Source organism: Peromyscus eremicus, chromosome 10, assembly GCF_949786415.1.
Source record: "Peromyscus eremicus chromosome 10, PerEre_H2_v1, whole genome shotgun sequence".
In the NCBI taxonomy this organism is placed as follows: Eukaryota; Metazoa; Chordata; class Mammalia; order Rodentia; family Cricetidae; genus Peromyscus; species Peromyscus eremicus.
Genome location: NC_081426.1, coordinates 97,019,998 through 97,046,245, shown reverse-complemented (window position 1 = coordinate 97,046,245; position 26,248 = coordinate 97,019,998). Strand labels below are relative to the sequence as shown.

The 26,248-nt window shown below is 41.3% G+C and overlaps 1 protein-coding gene across 3 annotated transcripts in view; it reads left to right on the top strand.

The window, feature by feature from the left end:
- Rnf212 (ring finger protein 212) overlaps positions 1–26,248 on the top strand; it is a 71,102-nt gene that overhangs the window by 31,947 nt on the left and 12,907 nt on the right. Inside the window, exons 1-5 of one of the 3 annotated variants that reach the window (XM_059274980.1) lie at positions 3,689–3,894; positions 8,465–8,526; positions 17,062–17,136; positions 20,311–20,367; positions 20,892–20,950. In XM_059274980.1, coding sequence (XP_059130963.1) covers positions 3,786–3,894; positions 8,465–8,526; positions 17,062–17,136; positions 20,311–20,367; positions 20,892–20,950 — 362 coding nt within the window. In that variant the 5' untranslated portion in view covers positions 3,689–3,785. Of the gene's footprint in view, positions 1–3,688; positions 3,895–8,464; positions 8,527–17,061; positions 17,137–20,310; positions 20,368–20,891; positions 20,951–26,248 lie in introns of those variants that run through there. The other 2 variants (XM_059274979.1, XM_059274981.1) reach the window with 2 other exon arrangements.

The window sequence follows — 26,248 nt, the reverse complement described above, 5'->3', positions numbered from 1 at the left end:
CTGAACCTGATAGAAGAGAAAGTAGGAAGTAGTCTTGAATGCATTGGCACAAGAGACCACTTCCTAAATATAACACCAGTAGCACAGATACTGAGAGCAACAATTAATAAATAGGACCTCCTGAAACTGAGAAGCTTCTGTAAGGCAAAGGACACAGTAAATAAGACAAAATGACAGCCTACAGAATGGGAAAAGATCTTCATCAACCCCACATCTGACAGAGGGCTGATCTCCAAAATTTATAGAGAATTCAAGAAACTAGACATCAAAATACCAAACAATACAATTTAAAAATGGGCTACAGAGCTAAACAGAATTCTCAACAGAAGAATCTCAAATGGCCGAAAGACACTTAAGGAATTGCTTGGCATCTTTAGTCATCAGGGAAATGCAAATCAAAACAACTCTGAGATACCATCTAAGATACCTGTCAGAATGGCTAAGATCAAAAACACTGAAGAAAGGATGTGGAGCAAGAAGAACACACACTCCTCCACTGTTGGTGGGAGTGCAACCTTGTACAACCACTTTGGACATCAGTATGGCAGTTTCTCAGAAAATTCATAATCAATCTACCTCAAGACCCAATGATACCACTCCTGGGCACATCAATGTTCAATCATAGCACAAGGATATTGGCTCATCTATGGTCATAGCAGCAATATTCTTAATAGCTAGAACTTGGAACAACCTAGATACCCCTCAACCAAAGAATGAATAAAGAAAATGTGGTACATATACATAGTGGAGTATTACTCAGCTATAAAAAACAATGACATCATGAAAATTTGCAGGCAAATGGATGGAACTAGAAAGTATCATCCTGAATGAGGTAACCTAGACTCAGAAAGACAAACATGGTATGTTCTCACTCATAAGTGAATACTAGATGTAAAGCAAAAGATAACCAGACTACAACCTACAGCTCCAGAGAAGCTAGAAAACAGGAGAACCCTAAGATGGACACATGATCCCCTTGAGAAGGGAAAACAGATGAGACCTCCATGAAGCCTTCATCCAGTAATTGATAGAAGCAGATGCAGAGATCCATAGCCAAGCACCAGGCCAAGCTCCGGTGGAAGAGAGGGAAGAGGGAGTATATGAGCAAGGGGGGTCAAGATCATGATGAGGATATCTACAGAAACAACTGAACCAAGCTCATAGGAACTCACAAACTTTAGACCCACAGGTGTGGAACCTGCATGGGACCAGTCTAGGCCTTCTGCATACCAGAGACAGTTGTGTAGCTTGGTCTGTTTGAGAGGCCCCTGGCAGTGGGATCAGGATCTATCTTTCTGGAGCCCATTACCTATCATGGGATGCCTTGCTCAGCCTTGACGAAGTGAGGAGGGGCTTGGTCCTGCCTCAACTGTATGTACCAGGCTTTGCTGACTTCCCACTGGAGTCCTTACCCTTTTAGAGGGGGTGGGGGGTTGGGGGGTGGTCTGGGGAGAAGAAGGCTGGGGGGAGTGGAAGGAGGGATGAGAGTGGGATCTGCAGTTGGTATGTAAAATGAATTTAAAAAATTCTTAAAAAAAGAAAATATATTACCTTAAGTAATACTTGTTTTGCCTGATGGTAAAATATGTATAAAGTAATAGATCAAGTAAATTGCTGTCTTGCACTTGATTAAATAACAAGTTACAGCTTAGAAAATAATATTCAACTTTTTAATATTAATTGGATAATATTAAATACTAAGAACACATAAAGCAACTTTCCCCTCAAAAATCACACACAAAGCACTTTAGCAAACTAAAGCTATTTGTTTCTTTTCTGAATAGGACTGTGTGAAATATTTCTGTATGACCAGTGAAGATGCAAACTGAAATGTTTTATGGTGGGCTTTGCACAAATATTAATCTTTTCTCAATTGGAATTTTTCAAATGACACACCGTAAAGATTTCTCCATAGCTAAGAAGCTTGTTTAAAATATTATAAGTGAAAGCAAATAATTTGCACAATTTTGAATCAATAAACCAAAATATATGCATATATGTGTCTTATTTTATGCTTTAAAAGACATTAAAGGTTGAAGTTAATATTACAGAATGGCATTCCTGGTAAAAATGTTACTTTAATAATGTAACAAAATAAGCACATCATTTTATTTTAAGCTTTATATAAATCAGCAACAACCAATGAGCTATAGATACAATTTTAAGTTATCTGGTCAGAACTTAAAAAGTATTTTACAAAAGGGTACAATTTTAACCCTTATGGTATATATTTAATCTAACATATCAAAATACTATCAGACAGGGCATGTGGCATGGGCCTCTAATGCTAATTCCTAAGGAGGCTGAGACAGGAGGATCCCTAGAGCCCCCAAGTAGAGATCAGCCTGGCAGCAAAAGGAGACTGTCTTACTCACTGTTCTACTGCTGTGAAGGGACACCACGAACACGGCAACTCTTATGAAAGAAAAAATTTAATTGGGAATTTTCTTATAGTTTCAGAGGTTTAGTATATTAACCAGTGGGAACCATGGTGGCATGCAGGCAGGTGCTAGAGCAGTAGCTAAGCGCTACATCCTGACCAATAGATCAGGGAGAGATCAATAGAGCAGAGAGAGAAAGACACTGGGCCTGGTGTGGGCTTTTGAAACCTCAAAGCCCATCCCTAGTAACACACTATCCCCAATAAGGCCACACCTCCTAATCCTTATAATCCTTTCAAATAGTGCCTCTCCCTGATGACTAAGCATTCAAATATATGAGCCTATGGGAGCCATTCTTACTCAAATCACCACAGAGACCTCACATATATAACACAAAGAAACAAAATTACTTTAATTTTAATGTACACTTAATACAAAAACAATATTTTATATCTTTTTATTCATACTAAGTTTGTAAACCTGGGTTCTATATTATGCTAACAGCATAATTTCGACCAGCCATGTTTTAAGGGCTTGATGAAATAAATGCAGTTCTGCACAGATCAAATGCATCTTTACTTTTTCCTAATTCCTTAAAAGACATTAAACTTTTCTCCATACATGTAAATAGCCCAGGAACTTTCTCATACAGCCTCTACCAACCCTTCCAGACTTAGGAAATGGGAAGGAAAGGTATCCAGAATTATGTAAGAAACAACTATTAAAAAATGTTTTTAATTTTGAAATAATTTTTAATATCACCAGAAATTAGCCCCTTCCACTATCTTTTGTTTCAAAGGTAAAATGATCTTCCTTAAATTAAGTCCTTTCTTGTGTACATGTTGGTGGCAAGCAGGGATTCCTGTCCTGCCCTGATATAATCTCTCAACCATTGTTCCCTCGGTACTTCCGGCCCTGCTAGCCTGGTCCATAACTCCATGCCCCATCCTCCTGGTAGTCCTTTCCTCCAGCCCTGCTAGGACACCATGGTTCTCTTTGGTTTCAGTGGTTCCCCGTTTTCCCTCATCTCCATTATGGCATGTACAGATGTCCCTGGGCCTATCTCTACCCTGAGGTCTGATCCACCCAGTCTCCCTTGATGTCCAGTTTCACCAACTTCCTCATGATGTACCAGAAACCACTGTCCTGGCCCACACTGTCAGGTTTCCCTCCATCAACAAGAAGGCAGCCTTTCCTTGCCTCAGTGCTCTTGGTACTGGCTTCCTCAGAAAACCTGGATCCGCTCCAAGGTTGGTTCCCTGTCTGCGCGGGAAGTCACGCCCTAGTACGCATGCGCTGAAATTAGCGCAGGCGCAGAGCTGTCTTTCTAGAAGTGCGTCCGTACCTCGGCGGCCTCGCTGATCTCGCAAGGGTCTCACGTGGGCCTCACGTGGGCCTGCGGTCATGGCCAACTGGGTGTTCTGTAATCGCTGTTTCCAGCCGCCGCACAGGAAGTCGTCCTTCAGCCTGACCAGCTGCGGGCACGTGTACTGCGACTCTTGCCTCCGCAAAGGTGCGTGGGCAGAGGAAACGGGCGAAGGAGGGTCGCTGGCCATGGTTCACAGCGTGGGTTTCCTCCCACGGGCGGGGCAGAGGCACGAGACCTCTATGGGCCTGCACTGCTCCAGTACCACCGAACCCCCACTGAGATCCAGAGCTGGAACTGCAGAAAGACAGCTGCTGCATAGTGGAAGCTGGTTTGCAGCGGCCAGTTTGTCAGATGTGAATGTTTTTGTTGTTGAAGTAAAGCTTCTGCGGCGGGGGAGTGGGTGGTGAGAGGGTGGAGGGGTGCAGAAGCAGTGGGTTTTCACAAAGTGACCGACATGTTTAACTTGGCAAGTAAAGGAACAGGTACACCACCAATCCACGGAAGATTCTCGGAAACTTCTGGTTCATTTTGTTTCCCAGCCTTACCTTAATTGTCTAGGAATTTACACACAGTATTTTGTGTGAGCATTGTACATGTAGGTGTCACAGTCATGGAACTCTGCTGTATGGTCACACTCCAAATTATTCATTAGTTGAACTAACATAGTGGCTTCCAGATATATGACAGATGATGCTACTGTGAAAATTCTGGCTCGTGTATTTGTAGGTACAAGTATGCAACCAGGGGTAGAATTCCTGGTTTTCTGGTGTATGCTCTAAGAGGAAGCCTAGTGTGAAAAGTAGTCTGTAATGAGAGAAATTCAGTAGAAACTGTGTAGTGAGACTTGTGAGAAGCAATGTGATAAGCAAGATGTACCCCTGGGATCAGGAGAAATGGGTTTGGGGAATGCTAAGCAGATTCAACAGACTTAATTCAAGGAAGTAAGGAGCTGAACTCTTGCTGATAGATGCTGTACAGGGAACAACAGCAGAATGGAGGGCAAAGCTGGTAAGCCTCACCTTAGAACACTGGTTCTCAACCTTCCTAATGCTGTGATCCTTTAATACAGTTGAAGTTGTGGTGACCCCTCCCCCAACCGTAAAATTATGTTCATTGCTACTTCATAACTACTTTTGCTACTGTTATGAATCGTAATGTAAATATGTTTTCCGATGGTCTTAGGCGACCCCTGTGAAAGGGGCCTTTGACCCACAAAGTGGTCACGACCCACAGGTTGAGAACTGCTGCTTTAGGCCCTATCTTGTGGGAGCTGGCTAGGGAGGAGACAAGAGGTAGTCCTAGTTGGGGATCTGGAATTCATAAGAGTCAGAAATGTTAATGGTGAGTCAGTAACATGGAAGTAAGTGCCAAAGGATAAGGCAGTTGGAAAATACTACCACCTTGGGAAGTATAGTTTGTAGGTGGTAAATAGAAACAGAAGAAAGATGTTAGGTAAAGAAGGAAGTAGAGGTGTGTAGATGTCCTAGATTTTCTCCTGAAGTCAAAGAATCAGTGTTTGAAAATATCTACTGGGTCAGTGATAGAAGTCACCAATGATTTGAAATAAAGTTAAAACAATTTAGCACATAACCTAAAGATATGTATGTGCCTTCATGATGTTGCAAATTACAAGGCCCCACCCAACACTGGTGTGGGTGACTAGTTTAGGGTCTTGGATATGGGCACATCAAGGTACTTCCGGCTCTTGAATCATGAAGCCTACATAGGTTCCAATACCCTGAACTTATTCTTTCAAAAACCACAGGTACTGCTTGTTGGAAGTATATCAACCCCAGAGACACACAAAAAAAGTTGGAGGAAAAGGATAGGGGCCTCTAGACAGAGTCTTAACTTAGCTAGTTCTAGTGATTCTTGTTCATACACTCTTGTTAAAATCTGATATCCTCCCAGACTTTTTCAGGTAATACAATTTTTTTTAATTTTTTACTTATTTTTATATGTATGAGTGTTTTGCCTGCATGTATGCCTGTGCACCATGTTTGTGCCTGGTATCTGCAAGGTCATTGACTCTTCTAGAACTGTAGTTAGAGAAGGTTGTGAGACACCATGTGCTGAGAATTGAGCTTAGGTCCTCTAGAGGAGCAGCTAGTGTTATTAACTACTGAGTCATCTATCCAGCCCTTGATGGAAATTTTGCACACACACACACACACACACACACACACACACACACACACACACTGTGGGGTGGATGTCAAAGGACTATCTGTAGGTGTTGTTTCTCTCTCTCCACCATGTGGATTACACATTGTAGCAAGTGTTTTTACTCAAGTTGATCTAGTTTGTTGGCCATGGTATTTCAGATTTTTAAAACAAATGATATAGTATGTATACTATTTAGTAAACTGCTTGTATTGCTCACTAGGGCACAGATTGCCTTCACTGTTAAAATTAGTCTGTTTCAGTCAGGCAGTGATGGAGCATGCCTTTAATCTCAGCACTCAGGAGGCAGAGACAAGTGGATCTCTGAGTTCTAGGTCAGACTGGTTTATGGAGAGAGTTCTAGGATAGCCATGGCTACACATGTCGAGAAACCATGTCTCGAAAACACACACATACACACACACATACACACACACACACATACACACACACACACACACACACACACACACACACACACACACACGCCTTTCCTGGAACTCACTTGGTAGTCCAGGCTGGCCTCGAACTCACAGAGATCCACCTGGCTCTGCCACACACACACACACACACACACACACACACACGTCTGTTTTATTTTTAAGGTTGTAAATATCCTCAGTTACTATACTATAAGTTGTTCCCTACCAAAAGACATTTATGTTTTATGTCATTTGACTATTAAAACAGTTTTCCACTTGGGGGTAGAACTGCTAAAATGTGGATGTGCACATTAAAGTAGGCCAAACTGCTCGCCATAGAGGCAGTGCCTATCTAGATTCCTGCTTTGATGTGCCCTCCTCACTTGTGTGTTTTTCCTGAGTGGCCAAAGTTTTCTTATACACTTATTGGCTCTTATCTTTTTGCTGATTGCTCATTCAGGTCCTCTAATGGCCTTTTAGTGTAGTATTTATTTTTAGTTGACATATAAACAGTATATATTAAATATCAGCCACTTTGGCAGTGAGCTGCAAGGGATTTCCTCTCTTCCCCTCTCAATCTCCCTTCTCCAGCACAATGCTTGTGAGTCTGTTCTGTAATCATTTACTGTGCAGCATCTCTATGAGAGAGTGCAATAGAACATGGAGTAAGAAAGAGAATAGAAACATGTGGAAAGTGGATGCTAGGGGTGGGGAAAGGTGACTTGAAGGCCTTTATAAGAAGAGAGGAGGGGTTGGTAAAGATATATCAGCAGTTAACCATACTTGCTGTAAAGCCTGATTATTGGAGTTCAATCTGTAGAACATACTGTAGGAGACTCTTGGAAATTGCCCTCTGACCTTGATGTGCTTGCATTTGCTCACTCTCAACACCCCCTACCGTGTGTGTGTGTGTGTGTGTGTGTGTATGTGTGTGTGTGTGTGTGTGTGTGTGTGAGAGAGAGAGAGAGAGAGAGAGAGAGAGAGAGAGAGAGAGAGAGAGAGAATATACAATTATCTCAACATAGGGAGTTTAATTATAAGAAATTCTGTGGCAAGTCTGCATTTTTACATAGGGTACTAAGGAGGTCTAGGACTTGGTAGCCACAGATATGGGCCTAGAGTGTTGTTTATAAGAATGGATGAAATAACAAGGCTGGTATTGAGAGCTAGCCATGGAGTTCAGATTCAAGCCAAGATAGAGGTCAGTTTCATGGAGAAGAGGATAGTGGAGTATGGACAGAATCCCTCTAGGTGGTCAGCAAAGAACTAGAGCATGAGCAGGTGAATTAGTTACATGCTTGAAGGTAAACAGGTGTATAAACCTTTTGTGCTTCAGCTGAGACTGGTTCTTAGGTAGCAGGAACACAGTGGTGATGTAATGGTGACCTTTAGAGGTATTATAGAGGCTTAAAGGAGTTATTTTCATTTTAAATTGTTAAAATTTTTATGTTAAAATCACTAACCAGGTGGTAGTGCTTGCCTTGTATCTAGTTAAAAGGTAGGGTACCTGTTTGGGCAACTTAGCAAAACCCAGTCTCAAAAAGTTTTGGGGTTTTTTTTTGGGGGGGTATTTGTTTCGTTTTGTTTTGTTTTGTTTTGTTTTGTTTTGTTTTGTTGAGATAAGGTATCTATGTAGGCTTGTCTATCCTGGAGTTCACTGTATAGACCAGCATCTCACAGAGCTCCTTCTGCCTCTGTCTCCTGAGTGCTAGGATTAAAGGTGTATGCCATCATGCCTAGCCCTAAAAAGAAAATTTTAAAAGGGCTGGTGCTAAAATTTAATGGTAGAACATTATGTGTATGTGAGTTCCTGCATGAAACACACACACACACACACACACACACACACACACACACACGAGTGCACTGGGTGTGGGGAGAGAGAAAGGATACTACTGTAAAATCTAATTTAAGTATTGCTGACACTTAATGGTCACTGTTGTGGGGGCACATTTACAAAGCAGAAAAGTAAATGGTTGTATAAGTGTTTCACTGAGTCCACAGCCTCATCACATAAGAACGTAAAAACATTTAGACATTGTAATCCTGCATTCTAACTCAGTCTGTGTTCACACATATTTCACAGCACTGTTCAGTATAATGTAATCAAACATTTTTTTCTTTGATAGGTAAAAAGGATGAATGCTTGATCTGTCAAGTTCCTTGTCATACAGTTTTACTTTCAAAACATGTAAGTTGAAATCTCTAGAATTTGAATATTCATTATAGTATTATTTCCTTTTAACTTGAGTTTAAACTTTTAGTAACTAATATCTAAAATTTTTATTCATTTTGCTAGATTAACTGAGACTTGTGAGTAATAAAACATAGCAGGATTTGGTTTTGCTGTTTGTTCTGTGATTCAGTTTTACTGTTGATTGGTTTTGGTTGATGTTTGTTTTTAATTTTCTTTATTTTTGTTTATTTTTGCTAAGTAAAATTTGTTTGTCATGTGTTTGTCACTGTGTCATCCAGGATGTCCTTAAACACAAGATCCTTCTGCCTTAGCTTACTGAGTGCTGACATTACAGACAAGAGCCTCCATATCAATCAAGATTTGGTTTTAAAACCTTATTATACTTTCCTTCTTACCCACAGGTTGGCCTTATTCACAGTTTATTGGATTGTGCTATGTTCTTAGAAATGAAAATGGGTTAGATTTCCTTTGTACAACACTGGCTTCCTAATTGGACAAGTTTGGTTTTTCATAAAAGTTATAATGAATAATTAAGAGCATTGTTCATAATGTAAGTTAAAGTCAGTTAATTATTTGCTCCATTGTCTTAAACCAGTGCCTTTAGTTCTATCTATAAAATATGTCAGATTAATTTATTCTTTGGTATAAATTTCTTATCAAATGATTTGTCTCTTCTATGCCTGTTCTCCAAATGTATATTTGAACTGCTATTTTTAAACATCATGATTTTTATAACAAAAACAGAGTTACCCAACAACTCAGACAATATAGAAAGTCATAATAGAGAATGTAGCCATCCCCAGATCCTGTTCAAAAGTTGACAACATCCAGGAGTGGCACCTAGTCCATGTATCTTATGACTTTTCTTTTTACAGAATGTTCTCTAAATGATACCATGTTTGGAGTACATTCTTTTTACATGATTGCATAATATCTTACTGTTTTCCTTTTAAACAATCTTTTTTATGGTGGGTTTTTTTTTTGTCTATTTGTTTTGCCTTACACTCATCATTTTTACCAATTTCTGTCCAAAATTGCTAGAGTATTTATATGGCATAAGTTCCTAGAAGTAGAAAAAAGGGAAAATATTTAACTTTTAATAGAAAGTACCTTATTTTTCTCTAAACATTTAACACACTTAACAGTTTGAATTCCTTGTAAATGCCACATTCTACTGTTTACGTAGCTCTGCAGCCTTTTTCTTCCATAAGGCCAGGGTCAGTCTGGAAAGAGAACCTCTGACCTTGACCCTTCTCCAGCTTCCTGGATTGAATATTTAGGCCACTTGTTTCCCTTGTTTCTTTCTTTCTTTCTTTTTTCTTTCTTTCTTTCTTTCTTTTTTTTTTTTTTTGTGACGGTGTTTCTCTGTGTATCCCTGAGCTACCCTGGAACCAGATCAGTAGACCAGGCTAGCCTCAAACTCACAGAGATCTGTCTTTGCCTCCAGAGTGCTGGGATTAAAGAGGTGCACCACCAATGCCCAGCCCCTTCTTGATTCTTAATTGTGCTGGCTAGTTTTATGTCAACTTGACCCAAGTTAGCATCATCTGAGAAGAGGGAACCCAATTGAGAAAATGCCTCCATAGGATCAGGCTGTGAGCAAACCTGTAGGAGGTTTTCTTAATTAGCAATTGATAGAAAGGGCACAGCCCCTGGGCTAATGGTCCTGAGTTGTATAAGAAAGCAGGCTGAGCCAGGCAGTGGTGGCACACACCTTTAATCCCAGCACTTGGGAGGCAGAGCTAGGCAGATCTCTGTGAGTTCAAGGCCAGCCTGGTCTACAGAGCGAGACCAGGACAGGCACCAAAACTGCCCAGAGAAACCCTGTCTCGAAAAACCAAAAAAAATAAATAAATAAAAAAGAAAGAAAGAAAGCAGGCCACAATGAGCAAGCCAGTAAGTAGCACCCCTCCATGGCCTCTGCATCAGCTCCTGCCTACAGGTTCCTGCCTGTTTGAGTTCCTGCCCTGAATTCCCTCAATGATGGACTGTAATCTGGAAGTATACGCAAAATAATCCCTTTTTTCCCTAAATTGCTGTTTTGGTCATGGTGTTTCATCACAGCAATAGTAATCCTAACTAGGACATTAATAAATGTATTTAAGCTGTCCATTTCCTTCCATGCACTATATGTCTGTATTGTCTTGAGGACTGCTTTCCTGGAATCATGTGAAAGTTTATACCAAAGAATAAGTTAATCTGATGTATTTTATAAATAGAACTAAAGTGGATATGCCTGGATGTCAGTTGTATCAAATCTTCCTGATTCTTGAATAAGCTATAATGTGTTCTTTTTCATGAATGTGCATGTTTGATGTGCATGTGGGTAGTGCATGTGTATGTGCATACATGCATATGGAGGCCCAAGGTTGACACTAGGAGTCTTCATCAATCACTTAACACCTTGTTCATTGAAGCAGGTCTCTGATTTGAACTCAGCTCATCAATATGGCTAGTCTGGCTAGCCAGCTTGCTCTGTGGATCCTCTGTCTTTGCCTTCTAAGTGCTAGAATTACAGGTGGATTATCATGCTCACCTGGCATTTTGTGGGTTCTGAGGATCTATACTCTGATCCTCATCCTTTAACCACTGAGATATCTCCACAGTCTATAATTTGCTCTTCTTCTTTCTTTCATTTTTCTTTCTTTTCTTTTTTTTTTATTTTGATACAGGATCTCTCTGTGTAGACCATGCTAGCCTTGAGCTCACAGAGATCTGCCTGCCTCTTCCTCCAGAACTGAGCATGGTGACATATGCCAAACATCCTAACACTTGGGGGGCTGAGGCAGAAAGATTGCTGTGAGTTCATAATCAGCTTTGGCTACAGTGAAAGAAAGGAAGGAATGGAGGCAGGGAGAGAGGAGAAGAAAGATAGGAACATCTTTAATTTCTAAATGGTTAGACTTTAGCTCCACCATCACCTTTGTGCTGAAATTTTATTTTATAGCATGTGAACAGAGGTTTTGGCTTTAAAGTATTTATTTTTTTTAGTTAATCAGGATTTTCATTGTGTTTTTTAAATTGTTTTTTTTTATTTTATGTGTATGGTTGTTTGGCTTGCATTTATGTCTGTGTACCACATATGTACCTGGTACCCACAGAAGCCAAAAGATGATGTCAGATCTCTTGAAACTGGCGTTAGAGTTATGAGCCACCATGGAGGTGCCAAGAATCAAACCTGGGTCCTCTGGAAGATCAGCCAGTGTTCTAAACCACTGAGCCATCTCTCCAGCCCCTTTTATTATGTTTTAATATATGGTAGTTATGGCTGTTCTGTGGCTGCTTGTAAAAAGCCTATCTTCTTTTTTCTTTGTATGAGAGAGCAAGCAAATGAACCTTTAGCAAGCAGTGAAGCTGCTAAAAACATTGAGGCCATTCCTTCTGCTCTTGCTGCCACATTATATCCTAAGCCATCAACACATGGTAGGCTTCTCCTTCAGCAGTCTCTTGGGAACCCATGTCTTCCTTCCCTACTGCTATACCCTACCACAGGTGCCAATCCTTCCTGCTTTTCATTCTGTAGCCAGTGAATCTACTTGTATGTAGGGCATATCCCACTTTTATGAGTCATTCTTCTTAGGAAAAAGTCAAAGGGCTCTTGTGTCCTGGCCTCTGGGGGCCTCCTGGTCTCCAGGTCAGCAATTTCAACATGGTGCTACTTCTGCAGCAGGATGACTCCATCTCATGCCTGGTCTTTCTGCTCTTTCTGGAATATTTTCTCAGATGGCCATAGTCTGTCCCCCACAGCATTCAAGTTAGGTCTCTGTAACTGTCATTTCTATTGTTCTATGTAACATGCCCTGCTGCACACCTTCTGAATTTCTCTCACCCCAGACTACTTTTCACTCAACCACCAGAATTTCTTTTTGAGCATACTCCAGAAACTCAGCAATTCTACCCCTGGTTGAACGTGTGTATCTATGTTCAACAAATATATGACCTGCAGTAGGAAGGCTTCTGTAATGTGCTCAGTGTGTATCATCTGTACCTGTGCTTAAGTCTAGGAAGTAAGTTCTAGGGAAGTGCCCTCTGGTGGTTTCTAGTTTAATCTATTCCTTCAAATCCGTTATATAAGCAGATTTTCTCAGAAATGTCCCAGACTATTCAAAAGGTGCGCCTGGATCGATACTTTTACAGGAGACATATTTGTGTATTGATTTGTTTGTCAATAAAATGAGCCACTACTAGTTCACACATGAAATACAATACCAATGCAGTAAATCAGATACCTGCAAGATGCAGGGGGCAACTGGGCCTCTGGAAGGAAAGCCTCTCATGACCTCAGAGCAAAGCAGAAGGATGTTTTATTTGGAATTTGCCTCCCTAAGGGACCACAAGGAAGAATGAGTCCAAGTGAAGTGTAACTGGCTTTCAGTTAGAGGTAGAAAAGAATAGGAAACTTTAAGGAGACAGATGCTTAATGAGACTGGAAAATCTCTGCCTTTTAGACTGCAAGTAATATAGTCATGTTTGTAATAATAAAGACCAGTCTGGGTAAGGGAAACTCCTTGTGCTCCTTAACCTTGGAGATCCCTGAAACAGACAGAACCATGGCTGGAGATAAAGAGGCAAATGTGCTTCAGAAGGCAAAGAGGGTCTAGCAAAGATCTTCTGCAGAAAATGAGCCCCCTGAGGCCTGTGTCCTTCTATTTCTGGTCCATTAAGCATTTCTTCACTGTCTTACCTAGGTCCCATTAGATATTGGGCCATGATGAGGGCCCAAAAATATTCCTTATGTTTCTAGTTCATAAATTGCAGATCATAACAGGACCTGAAAGAAAGGACTACAAGTTGCCTGAGAACCTATGCAGTGACATGGACAGTAGCAGTGGCATTCAGGGTATTCCACTGGAGGAATGATTTGCTGTGAAAGCTGTGGTCCAGAGTAGTCCAACAATGACTGTCTCACAATGGAAAGGCTGAGAATCTGGTAGTTGTTCAGTCCACAAGGCTGGGTATCTCAGCAGTCCAAATCTGGTGCTGTAGTCCTGGAGGATTCCTGAGGAGCTGCTGATCTATGCAGGAATCCTGAAAAACCTGGTTCTAATACTGGTGAAAGAATGCCTTAGCAACAAGATAGATGAGCTTACCAAGAGGCAAAAAGCAGTTTCCTTCTTCTATGTTCTTTTATATGGGCTGCCATTAGAAGATGTGGTCCAGATTTAGGGTAGGTCTTCCTACTTCAAATAATCTGATTATGAAAATACCTCTCCTTCTCCTTCCCCCTCCCTCATTGACATTTTTATTTTATAGTTGTTAAGGTACAATTGACATCTATCCAGTAATGGCTCCTTTAGCTCATGAATTTGGGGTGTGTTTTGTTCAGGTGCTCTCTCACCTCTCAGTAAATTACAAATGCTTCTCCTTGGAGGTCTGCAAACTCTAGTAGCCCCGTCCTTAGGTGTTGGCTGCTTTAAAGAGCTACCACAGCAGCTTTGAAAATATCATCTCCTAAGCATTCATTATTAGTATGTACAAATGTTGTGTTACCTTCTTCATTGTTGGTGTAAATGCAAACATGTACAGCCACTTTGGAAGTCAATATGACAGTTTCTTAGAAAATGGGAAATCAATCTACCTCAAGACCCAGATATACCATTCTTGGATGTATACCCAAAGGATGCTCAATCATAACACAAGGAAACTTGCTCAACTATGTTCGTAGCAGCTTCATTTTTAATAGTCAGAACCTGGAAACAAAACCCTCAACCAAAGAATGGATAAAGAAAATGTGGTACACTTACACAGTGAAGTATTACTTAGCTGTTAAAAACAATGACATCAGGAAATTAAAAGGCAAATAGATGGAACTAGAAAAAAAAATCATCCTGAGTGAGGTAACCCAGATCCAGAAAGACAAACATGGTATGTACTCATAGGTAGATATTAGCTGTAAAGTAAAGAATAACCATGCTACAATCCACAGACCTAGAGAGGCTAGGTAACAAGGCGGCCACAAGGTAAGGGAATGCATGGGTTTCCCTGCGAAGGGGAAATAGATATCTCCTGGGTGGACTGGGGGCAGGTGGGGATAAGAACTTGAGGGATCAGGTTGGGGGTTGTTGGAGGGAGAGAGTACTAAAAGAGATGACTGAAAAGGGGGTGCATTTCGGGGTTAGGTAGAAACCTGATACAAGGAAAATACCCACAAATCTACAGGGATGACCCCAGCTAAGATTCCTAGTAATAGGGGATACATAGCCTCAAGTGGCTATGGCCTATTATCAGATTGGCGACTACCCCCAATTATCATCAGAGAGTCTTCATCCAGTAATTGATGAAAAAGAGACCCACAGCAGCCAAACATTAGACTGAGCTCAGGGAATCCTGATGAACAGAGGGAGGAAGGATTGCAGGAGCCAGAGGTCAAGGACATTACAAGAAAACCCACAGAAACAACTAACCTAGTTCATAGGAACTTAAGAGTCTGAACCAATAACCTGGGAGCCTACATAGGACCGACATAGGCCCCTTACATATATGTAATAGTTGTGTAGCTTGGTCTTCTTGTGGGACTCCTAACAATGGGAGCAGAGGCTGTCCCTAATGTTTTTGCTGGCTCCTGGAAACCTATTCCTCATACTGGATTGTCTTGCCCAGCCTTAATACAAGGAGAGGTGCTTAGTCTTACTGCAACTTGATATGCCATGCTTTGTTGATACCCATGGGCAGCCTGCCCCTTTCTGAACAGAAACAGAGGAGGAATGGATTGGGAGGGCCAGAGAGAGGTGGGAAGGAGGGAATGGGAGGAGAGGAGGGAGGGGAAACTGATCAGTATGGAAAAAATAATAAATTTTTTTAAAAATGTGTTACACCAGTGACTTTGCTATTCACTAGGTCCTATTCTAGAATATTTGTATATGCAGTAGTGTCTGGAGTCATTGGCAGGAACAAAATATGGTAAAACAGAATACTATCAAGAGTTACAGAAAAGTAGTAAGATTCTAGGAATAGAGTCAACTTGTGATGACATACTTCAGCTTTTACAGATAGATTCAATTTGCTGTTATTTCACTTGGAATTTCTTGCACCCATGTTCATATACAAGCTGTAGTTGAAAGTTCCCTTTCCTGAATTATATATTCAAGTTTGATGAATCATAGTTTATAACTTCATAAAAGTTCTTAGAGTAGGGAGCAGTAGCACATGCCTTTAATTCCAGCACTTAGGAGGCAGAGACTGGAGTTCTAGGCCAATCTGGTCTACATAACAAGTTTAAGACCAGCCTGGATGTGTATGTGTATGTATTTATGTACATATGTATGTATATATGCATGTATAAGTTTATTATAATGAACTCACAAATAGAAAAACTACATGGCTAGATTAACATAGCCACTCAAACCCATCCCCAAACTATACATCTCAATGATTTTCTGTAAAGTTAAAATTCTGAAGCCATGGAGATTCACTTAGAGTTTTATATACTTTCAGTATCAATTACATTTTTATGTACTTACTTACCTCAAAACATGTCCATAAGGTCTAGAATGGTGTTCTTTTATTTTATTTTACTTATTTACTTACTTTGGATTTTTGAGACAGAGTCTTTCTATGTAGTCTTGACTATCCTGGAACTTGCTATGTAGACCAGGCTGGCTTCAAACTTAAAGAGGTCTGCCTGCCTTTTCCTCACAAGTGCTGGGATTAAAGTCATGTGTCTCCCTCCACATATGGCTCCTTCCCCCCTCCTAATTTTGAGTGACTATTATGAGTCCTTTTTTCTTGAGCAGCCTTGCCAAATGTGTATTAAGTACTATGAACTCATTTCAGCATTTTCAGAAAGCTAATTTTTGACTCCACTGATCTCACATGAACATACCTACATATAGACACACAGGTTATACACATTATTAAAATAAAAATAAAATCTTTTTTTAAAGATTCATCTAAGTTAGATTTTCCTGACCATGCATGGACTTCAGGTGGTTTCAGTCCATTGATCTTTCTACCATCCTCTCCCTTCTCAGATGGAATATTGGCTCTTAATTTGTGCTAAATTGACAACCCAGCACTACCACACATGGCTAATTGGTTGAATTTTCTCCATACTTCCTCTTCTCTTGCTCTTTGCTGCCTCCCAAACTGTGTGGTCTGTCAATGATCATTTCTTACCCTTAGGGAATTCCTTTATTTTTACTTTTAGTATTGATCTGTTGGTGACAAATCCTCTTGGGTTTTTGTTTATTTGTTTGTTTGGTTGGTTGGTTTTGCTTTTATTGTTGTTGTTGTTGATGTTGTTGTTGTTGTTGGTGGTGGTGGTGGTGGTGGTGGTGGTGGTCTGGAAAAATGTCACCCCTTTTACCTTCATTTTGAAGCACATTTTATATATATATATATATATATATATATATATATATAAAGGGGCATATGGTCCAGAGGGACTACCACAGCCCTGAGGTAGAGGTGTGGTTACCTTCACATGGGTGAATTGCTGTTTGTGTTATGTATAGTTAATTGTAGATCTTGAAAGACAATTTTTTAACTAGTGGCCAGAAGTTTATACATAGTCATTTGCTTTCTCTTCAGACTAACTCCAATATCCAGACATTGTTTCTGGGCATAGATGGTCTGTGTAAGAAGTATTCTCAGGAGACCTCTCAGGTGAGTTGTGAACTTGAGGCTTAACTTGGTGATGCCCAGAGCACATTACCTCAGAGACCCTGTGATGTAAGTGTTCTGGAGGCCAGTCTCTTGCAGAGGTGAGTATGAAAATATCTTCTCCTTCACTGAGTTTTCTTTTAAAACCATCTCACTTGTAAAATAGTTGAACATAAAAGTTTCAGTGCTGACATTATCTGCCTGATCTATGTTGTTTTTTGTGCTTTTGTGTGACATTAAGACACATGTGAGCTCAACTTAATTTAGATCTACCCTTCTTTAGACATTGTTCCCCCACAGATACCAGCTATATTTCTAATAATCTCAGTTGGAAGACCAGTTTCCACCTAGGTGGAGCTCTGTTAAGTTCAATCAGTAGATTTCTTCTTGAGACTATCCTTTGTGGGTAGTCACCCAGGGCTGCACATCCTTGCTTTGTTCCTGTTAAAATGGCATATAGCTCCATGGATCCTTTTCCTGGTTCTTATGACACTTGCCTCTCTCTCAGTTCCTTCCTACCCTTCTCTCCATTGACATACTTGCTATATGCTACTTCCTGTAGTTAGTAACACTCTCACTAGACCTCTGTCCATAACATCATGTGTCAGTGTCCCCTATGCTGAGACCAAGGTTCCATGTCATTTACCTTGTTTTCTTGAACAACCTGTGGTATGCTAATCTTCAGAGGAAGCCATCCTTCCCTGCCCCTCAGTCCATCCTCCTGTCTTCTCTTTCTTAGCTGTGCTGCTCTTGTCTCTGAAACAGACCTGGTCCAATGGTCTAGCATAGGGCTTCCTCAGCATTGGGGTTGGCCTTTTCCGCTGTCTCAATCCATATAATTCCTTTGTGTTCTCTGTCTCTCTCTCAACAGGGTGTCATTATTTATAAACTAGCATAGAAGTTGCTATACAGCCTAGGCTAGTTTTAAACTCATAATTCTCCTACCTCATCTTCCCAGATGCTGGAGTACAGTTGCATGCTACCATTCCCAGGTTTCACAGTGCTTTTTCACTTTGTTTTACTAATGAAATCTCCTTTGTGAGGCCATTGCTATCACTCTAGTCTCTAGAGCACAAGCCAGAACTCCTAGACAACCTGAGATTACAGACCTGGGAAAGTTCAGGCAGACTAAAGATTCAGTGACACAAATGCTTGGGGTCTCGCCTGCTCCCATTATAAGAGGCTCTCTGGACTAGTCTCATCTACAGTGCAAGCCTGTCTCTCTAAGAATCCTTAGCCCATCACCATGACAAGATTCGGGGTTCCAATGCTGCTTTCCATTTGGCTCTATCCTAGGGGCAAGCTGTGTCTGCCAAATCTGCATCTGTGGACACTGGACAATCATCCATAGGCCTGAAAGCTGCTCTTACTAGGGTCCTTATACAAAAATCACCATGCCTTGGCAAGGGGAGCATTCCCCATCAACAGGCTTTGCCAGACTCCAGTGTTCACTCCACTGGGAGCCTACATTCTGATTGGTTGGCACATGCTACAGAAATGTGGGTCCCTGAGAGAGTGGCTTAGCAAATTAAGTTTTCTCTCTTGTTACCAGTATGGGATATACTGAGGAAGATGGCAGAAGATAAGCAGCTGGCAGGTTTTAGGTTACTAACAGAAACTGGAGACATCAGTCTGCTACCAGAACAATTCCCCGCTCCACCTGGCCCCTAGGTCAAATTTAGAGCATGGATATGTCATGCGCCTTAACAAATATGAAGAGGAAAATGAAGGAAAAGAAAATCCCCCAGACATAGCCTTACCTGTTCAAACATGACACCAGTGGACTTTCACAGTCAGGGAAGGAAGGTCTATCACTAATCTACCATGAGTGTTAAGAGCTGGAAGATCGGGGTTACCCCTGCAGGCAAAGAGGGGGTTCATGACAAGGCCCTTGCAGTTGGGCTTTGAGGGGCAAGAGTTGCTTACACAGTTGAGGAAGATGCTCAAGGATATTGACTGTTACTCCAATGAGGATTCCTACAGGGATGGCCTCAAAGGAGTCTATACTTAGCTATATGAGCAGTAGTCATTCGATTGTCCCTGTCTTGTTTCAAAAGCTGTGATTCTTTTTGGTGACTCAAAGACTTAAGCCACATGAAAAATGTAGAGCCCGAGCTCAGGTATAGGGATGATATTGTCACTGCTGACCTGAAGGTTCATGCCCTATATAGTCCCATCTCTAGGAGCAGGCTCTCATAGTGGATGAGTTGCATACTCTGTGGAGTTGTTGCTTTCTACAACAGACTATACTGGAAGGTATATAGAAGCTGATGCTACTATGATCCAAGGGAAGCCAAGTATGGTGAATGAAGACCATCCTTGTGTCTGCTATTATTACCTAGAGGGATGTATGGAACCTTAAAATATCAATGTTACCTATAATCACCCTATACTTGTGGACCCAGCACTAAGTGGTGGCAGAATTAGATTAAAGGAGTGACAGTTTAGTGTCTCAGCTAAATGGTTGACACTATTTACTCAAACCATCAACAAGCTTTCTTTCTTTCTTTGAGTGAGCCTCAGACCACTGCTCACTTGTTCACACTGCCATTTCTCAGAAGCCCAATTACATAGGATACATGGGTTTTCCTGTGAGTGTGAGGACAAGGATGTGCTGGCTTCAGATGTAGCTGGCTCTAACAGTCCATACAAGGCTACCTTGGTATCTACCAGCTGTACTCACCATGCTGGGCTTCCTTGTTTCAACTCTTTCCACCTCTCTAACACTGTCCTAGAGCATGTCACTCACTGGACAGAAGGCCTTCCTCGGATAATCACTACAATCAAAATGGGACCATGTGTTCTGTCTTACTTACCACAAGAGTAAGCACGCCACTAGAGCATCTTAAACAGGAAGACTGCTGGAGAGACAAAGAGCCTTATTGTTTAGAGTTCATATTGGATAAGCTTACCTGCCTTTGCATTTTATAGCCTTCTGGCATTCTGTCCCTCTTGAAATATCTAAGCTATCTGTCCACTCTGGTCAGACATTAACCACAAGCAAACCCAAGGAATCTGTGACTGTCCCTGTGGGAGGAAATGCAAGTCTACTAGGGGAGTACATGTAAAACAGAACATGCTGCAACCCACTCTTAAAGTTCCTACCAACCTTCTACTCCCACAAGAATTATGCTATGACTTTATGCCCTCAATAGCTAAAATGTGTTGTCTTACCAGATTTCAGAATTTCAAGAAAAACATAGGAGGAGACTGGTGGCCTTCTATCGAGAAAAGGTAAACGAAATCAAGCTCTTGATTCTTGAATTGTTTGATCTTGTAATTTCAATGTCATATTGTTTTAATTCAAGTTCTCTCTCTCTCTCTCTCTCTCTCTCTCTCTCTCTCTCTTTCTCTCTCTCTATGAGGTTTTACATAAGCACTATAAATTAGGAGACTTTAAATCTACCCCTTTTCATTTCCTAGTGCCTTGTGAGAAAGCAAGATCTAAACCCTAACATATTGTAGGCTGCATTCTGAAATCACCTATGTAGAGGAGGACATGTCTCAGACTCGACATCGGACTCTCTAAAGAGTACCTAGCAGAGCTTCATGCTCTGGGCTCCTACTGGCTAGTTCAGATCCACTGCCTTGTAGAGACTGAGCTGGGTGTCTCTAGAGCTGTGACCTGACCCAGCTCTGTACAAAGGTCCTGATGAGCCAGGCTTGCTGAAATGTCACATTTGTAGACAAACCAAGTATGTTCTCTGAACTGCTTCTTGGAATAGTCTGTCTAATAATGGGGTCATATTTATATTCAGATTTCTCAGTTGGAGGAGTCCCTCAGAAAGTCAGTGCTACAAATCAAGCGACTACAAAGGTAAGAGTGCCTTGTGGGGACAGTCATCTAGCTCCATATCACTGAAATGGACAAAAACAGATGGAAGAGATGAAGGGTCCCCATAGAGGCTTACAAATGATTCCCAAGGCATTGTTAAGGGGCCAGGAATTACAGTGACCATAATGCAAATGGTGGTTACCTGCAGTCTCTTGTGCATGACGTGGCAGCCAGCTGAGGGAGAACTTGGCATGACATGTGTTCTTCAAGGCACTTATATTGAGTAAATCATTGTATTAGTTAATTTTCTCATTTCTGTGACAAAAGTAACTTGAGGACGGAGGGATTTATTTTGCCTCACAGTTTGAGGGTACAGTAGTGCATCATGGTAGGAGAGGCATGGCAGCAGTAGCTTGAGGCAGCTGATCATATCATATCTACATTCAGAAAGCAGAGAAAGATGAATTCTGGTTCTCAGCTCACTTTCTCCTTTTTATTAAGTCCAAGACCTCAGCTCGTGGAATAGTGCTACCCAAATTTAGGGTGGGTCTTCCTACCTCATTTAATTCAACCTATAAATTCTTTCATAGATATGCCCAAAGGTTTGTTTCCTATGAAATTTTAGATTCTGTAAAGTTGATATTAGTCATCACCAGTCTACCCTTTGTCAACTTCATACCTGCACATTGTTTTAAAGCCATAACTTTCTACCATGACCATCTCATAATGAAAAATGCTGTCCAACTTTAAAAGTCCACATAATCTTTAATAGTTCCAAAACTGCTCAAAAGTATAAATGTAGAGTCTCTTATGAGACACAGTCTATATCTTAACTGTGAGATTCTATAAAATAAAATTTAAAAAAAAGTTATGTACTTCTAACATACAGTGACACAAATTAAACATTTGTATTCCAAAAGGAAATAATAGGGGAAAAGCAAAGGTAGACAAGACTAATACCAAGAAAGGAAAACACCAAATTGTATTGGTCCATGTCTAGCACTCAAGGGTCTTGCTAGAATCATCTCAGCTCCAAAGGACTTGGGTAGCCCATCACTCCAATGCATAAAGCTCTTCTTTGGAGATGGCTGTAGCTAGAGTTTTCCTGCCTGGCCCACAGTCAGGACAAATCTCTGTCACCAGCCAGTCCCACAGCCGCTCAGACCCAACCAAGTAAACACAGAGATTTATATTGCTTACAAACTGTATGGCTGAGGCAGGCTTCTTGCTAACTGTTCTTATATCTTAAATTAATCCATTTCTATAAATCTATACCTTGCCACGTGGCTTGTGGCTTACTGGCATCTTCACATGTTGCTTGTCATGGTGGCGGGTGGCAGTGTCTCCCTCCGCCTTCCTGTTCTTTCTTTTTTCCTCTCTGTTAGTCCCGCCTATACTTCCTGCCTAGCCACTGGCCAATCAGTGTTTTATTTATTGACCAATCAGAGCAATTTGACTTACAGACCATCCCACAGCAATTCCTCTTTTCTTTTTTTAAAGAGGAAGGTTTTAACTTTTACACATCTCCAAAGCCAGCTTGGTATATTTGGGAATTTGGGCGTAGCATCTCTTACTACTTCCTGCTGGAGGGGGGCACTGTATCTTATGGGGACACAAAGAAAATTTTAGGATTATGGAGTAGTCCGTGAGGGTGTATTGGCTGAGCCAGTTGCCTTGAAATGGTTCTGGATGTTGGATCATCTGGGCCTTGGTGTCATCAGAGACCTTTCAGGGGGTCTTGGCTGGTCAAACTTGATGTATCTTAATCTGGAACAAATCCATAGCCTCTGGCTCTCTGTGGAAACAAAAACAGAGCCTCCTTTCCAAAGCAATATATCCTTACATCCAAATTTTGAAGTCAAGGTACCTTTAAAATATACATTTTGGCATAACTCAACAGCTTTTGCAATCAAATGTTTTTCTTCAGTTACGAATATCAAAGAGAACATAATCCAGATTCTCTGTGTGGTAGCCATCTTTACATGGCTTATTTTTTATATTACCTTGAGCCTATTGCTTTAAACTGCAGCCTTCTAAGCCTAAAACGGCGCTGGTGCTGTGGCTGCTGGCTCCACACACTTCAGCTTCCCAACATGGCGGTGGTATGTTTTCCACCAGCTCTGGGAGCCATCAACTCTCAGAAATAGTGGGTCTATGCTTCTATCAAAGCAGCGTGTAGCCCAGAAACCTCTTTTTGTTTTGTACTAGCAAAGGCCAAATCCACCACGCAGCTTAATGTGCCACTTGCAGAGGCCTCATTCCTGCCATACTGCAGATTGAGCGTGCACACCAGGAACCCGCCATAGTAGATAGTAGGTCAAACACGCAGGCTGCTGCTAACTTGAAAGAGACAACTAGGAACTGTTTTTAGCTCCGTTTTAGAATCTTTTTACTCAGGTTTTAGGTGGAAACACTTACCAACACATTGGGTGCCATTTGTAGCTAGAGTTTTCTTGCCTGGCCCACAGTCAGGACAAATCTCTCTCACCAGCCAGTCCCACAGCTGCTCAGACCCAACCGAGTAAACACAGAGACTTATATTGCTTACAAACTGCATGACATACAGACCATCCCACAGCAGATGGCCCTACTCCATGCCTACAGCTCTCCTTGCTACTGTACCATGATCCTGGCATCTCCAGCGTTCTGGGGTCTCCATTGGGCTTCAGCTTCACATCTTCATACAGTAGTTCTTCAGGACGACCTTGCATAGAAGCCAACTATACCCCACATTGCTTGGTCTCAGTGGCCTTCTGTAATCTTAATACAAGCCTCTATGATTCCCTTATTCTTTCATCTTCCATTCCTTAGAACCAACACCACATGGACAAGGCTACCAAATTATGCTGCCAGCTTGAGCCTAGCCCCTTGGACCATAGTTGCATCAACCTCTGTGTGTGCCTTCCAAGCTGATCCTGAGGAAACATTTCCCTAGGCTGTGATTGTCACTCATTCTCAGTTTAGACTCTTTCCTTTCAAAAGAATTTGGCTTTCACAAGATGGAGCCTTTAATGGCTAGAGTCTTGTCTAGAGCTCTTATCCTATTTTCCCAGTGCAGAGTTTAACAAGTACAGCTGTTTTCTCACCGCCCACCTTGTCTATCTAAAACTTTAAACTATGCCCTTTCCCTGCTAAGGAGCAATTTACTTATTTATTCATTCTACTGTTGCTCTTTCTTCCTGCACACCTGGATAAGAGGTAAGAGCAGTGAGCAGTAACCATGGCATAGTCTGAGTACTATCCTATCTTGGAATATGCTCCACAATCAAATTAGTCTGTTTCTTTTTAATTCAGCCTCACTTAAGTTCTCGGAACATTTTATTCTTCCAAACTCCCACCAGACTGGCCCATTAAGCTCTGCTTATGGTTTTATATCTAAGAATTTTCTAACCTGAAGTTCCAAACTATTCCACATTCTCCCTGAAAACTAGTTTCCAAATCCTAAGAACCATGTGATCAGCTTTATCACAGTAACAGTACCACTTCTCAGTACCAATTTTCTATATTAATTATTTTTCTCATGGCTATGACAAAAGCATATACTTATTAAGGAAATAAGTTTATTTTTATCCACATTTTGAAGTGGCAGTCCTTTGTGGTAGGGAAGGCATGGAGGTAGTAGCAATGAGGCACTTGGTCATATGGCTTCTGCAGTCAAGAAACAGATAAAACCTGATGGCCAGCTTGTTTTCTCATTTTTATTCCTAGACCCTCTTAGCCCATTGGATGGTACTGTTGGTGGATCCCAACAGCTCCCTCGGGGGAGGGGGTAAGAAGGAGCAAGAGACACCAGGAGTCAGTTGAAGGCAAACAGCAGACTCGTTTAATCAGTAATGGGGAAGGCCTTATATACCCTCCTCCCAGCACTCAAGCTGTGTCCCAGTCTGGTGGCATTGCATGGTCGTCTCTCATTGGCGGGGCATGATCCGGAACTCTGACAGCGACCAGGAACTCTGACAGTGCCTGTTGCTAGGCCCTCAGGCAGACTCCAGGTTGGCTCATAAAGAAGTACATTATGTGCATGCCTTGGCAACTAGTTTGACCAATTTCCTCGACCCTATGGGCCTGTCCTACTACATGTTACCACACCCACATTTAGAATGCGTTGTCCAACTCAATCAACTCAAATCTAGAAACTTGCGCACTAATATGACAAAGGTTTAAGCAATTCTAAATCCTATCAAGTTAGCAATTAATATGAGACACATAGTCATGCATTATAATGAGGCACATCTCAAAGTGCTATGAATAATCAGAAGTATATTACATTTTACTATCTGGAAAATAACAAACATTTCTTGTTTGTTTTGGACAATCCCTTAACCATACTGCAACTGTGAAACTCTTTATTTGCACAGATAAATGTCCATGAAATATGGACTCCATAACACACCATAGTTTAGACAACACCGTGATATAAGACATGATTTATATTTTGTCCAGTGGTGGTTGTCTTTTTCTGAGATAATGGTACAATTTCCTGTGAAGCTTTTATGTGTGAAATGGTCAGTTTGGTTTTTTAACCTGAGTTGTGTGGACACCTACTGGCCTGACCAACCAAGCACCTAAAGGTGTCATGGCCATATTGGGCCTGGGAATTCAACTGAGAGGCAGGTGTGAGTACCTGTTATAGCTCCTGACTAACCTCTTCTTTGCCTCCATCTTAAAGAAAAGGACCTCTTTTATCTATCCTTATTCTCAAAAAAAAACTGAGGAGCTGGAGAAATGGCTCAGCAGTTAAGAACATTTGCTACTGTTGTAGTGGGCCATGGTTTGGTTCCCAGCACCCACATCAGGTGGCTTACAGCTGCCTATAACTGTAGTTCTGAGAAATTCAGTGCCTTCTTCAGGCCTCCATGGGCACCTAAGAGGCACCATTCTTGACTTCAGACATTCATGTGAGCCAAGCATGTCAACTCCTTGTGCTCAAATGCTTTTGTTTGAGGGAGGGCAATAAATTAACTTATATGTCAGACAGGGACATGTGCTGTTATGAGAAATGGTACTGAGGAGAGAAATGAATATTATGGACAGCTCCATGAAGTGACCTTATAACAGAGGTCCAAGTCACAATTGTTGATGAATGTCTATTCTTAGCTTATTTGGTCTGACTGGGCTGATTGCAAGCACTATCTTAACATTCAGACTAGGCTGCAGTATCTCATCTGCATTGTTCATACATGTTTTGTGAGTCTGTGGAAACAGATATGCTTTGCCCTACATTCACATAAACATTCCATATCTAGTAAGCTAGGCCAGGTAGACAGAGGGGCCCAGGGTGCATCCTACTGTGAACAGACTGCTTAGCATGCAGCAGACATTGAATAGGATTATTAGGTA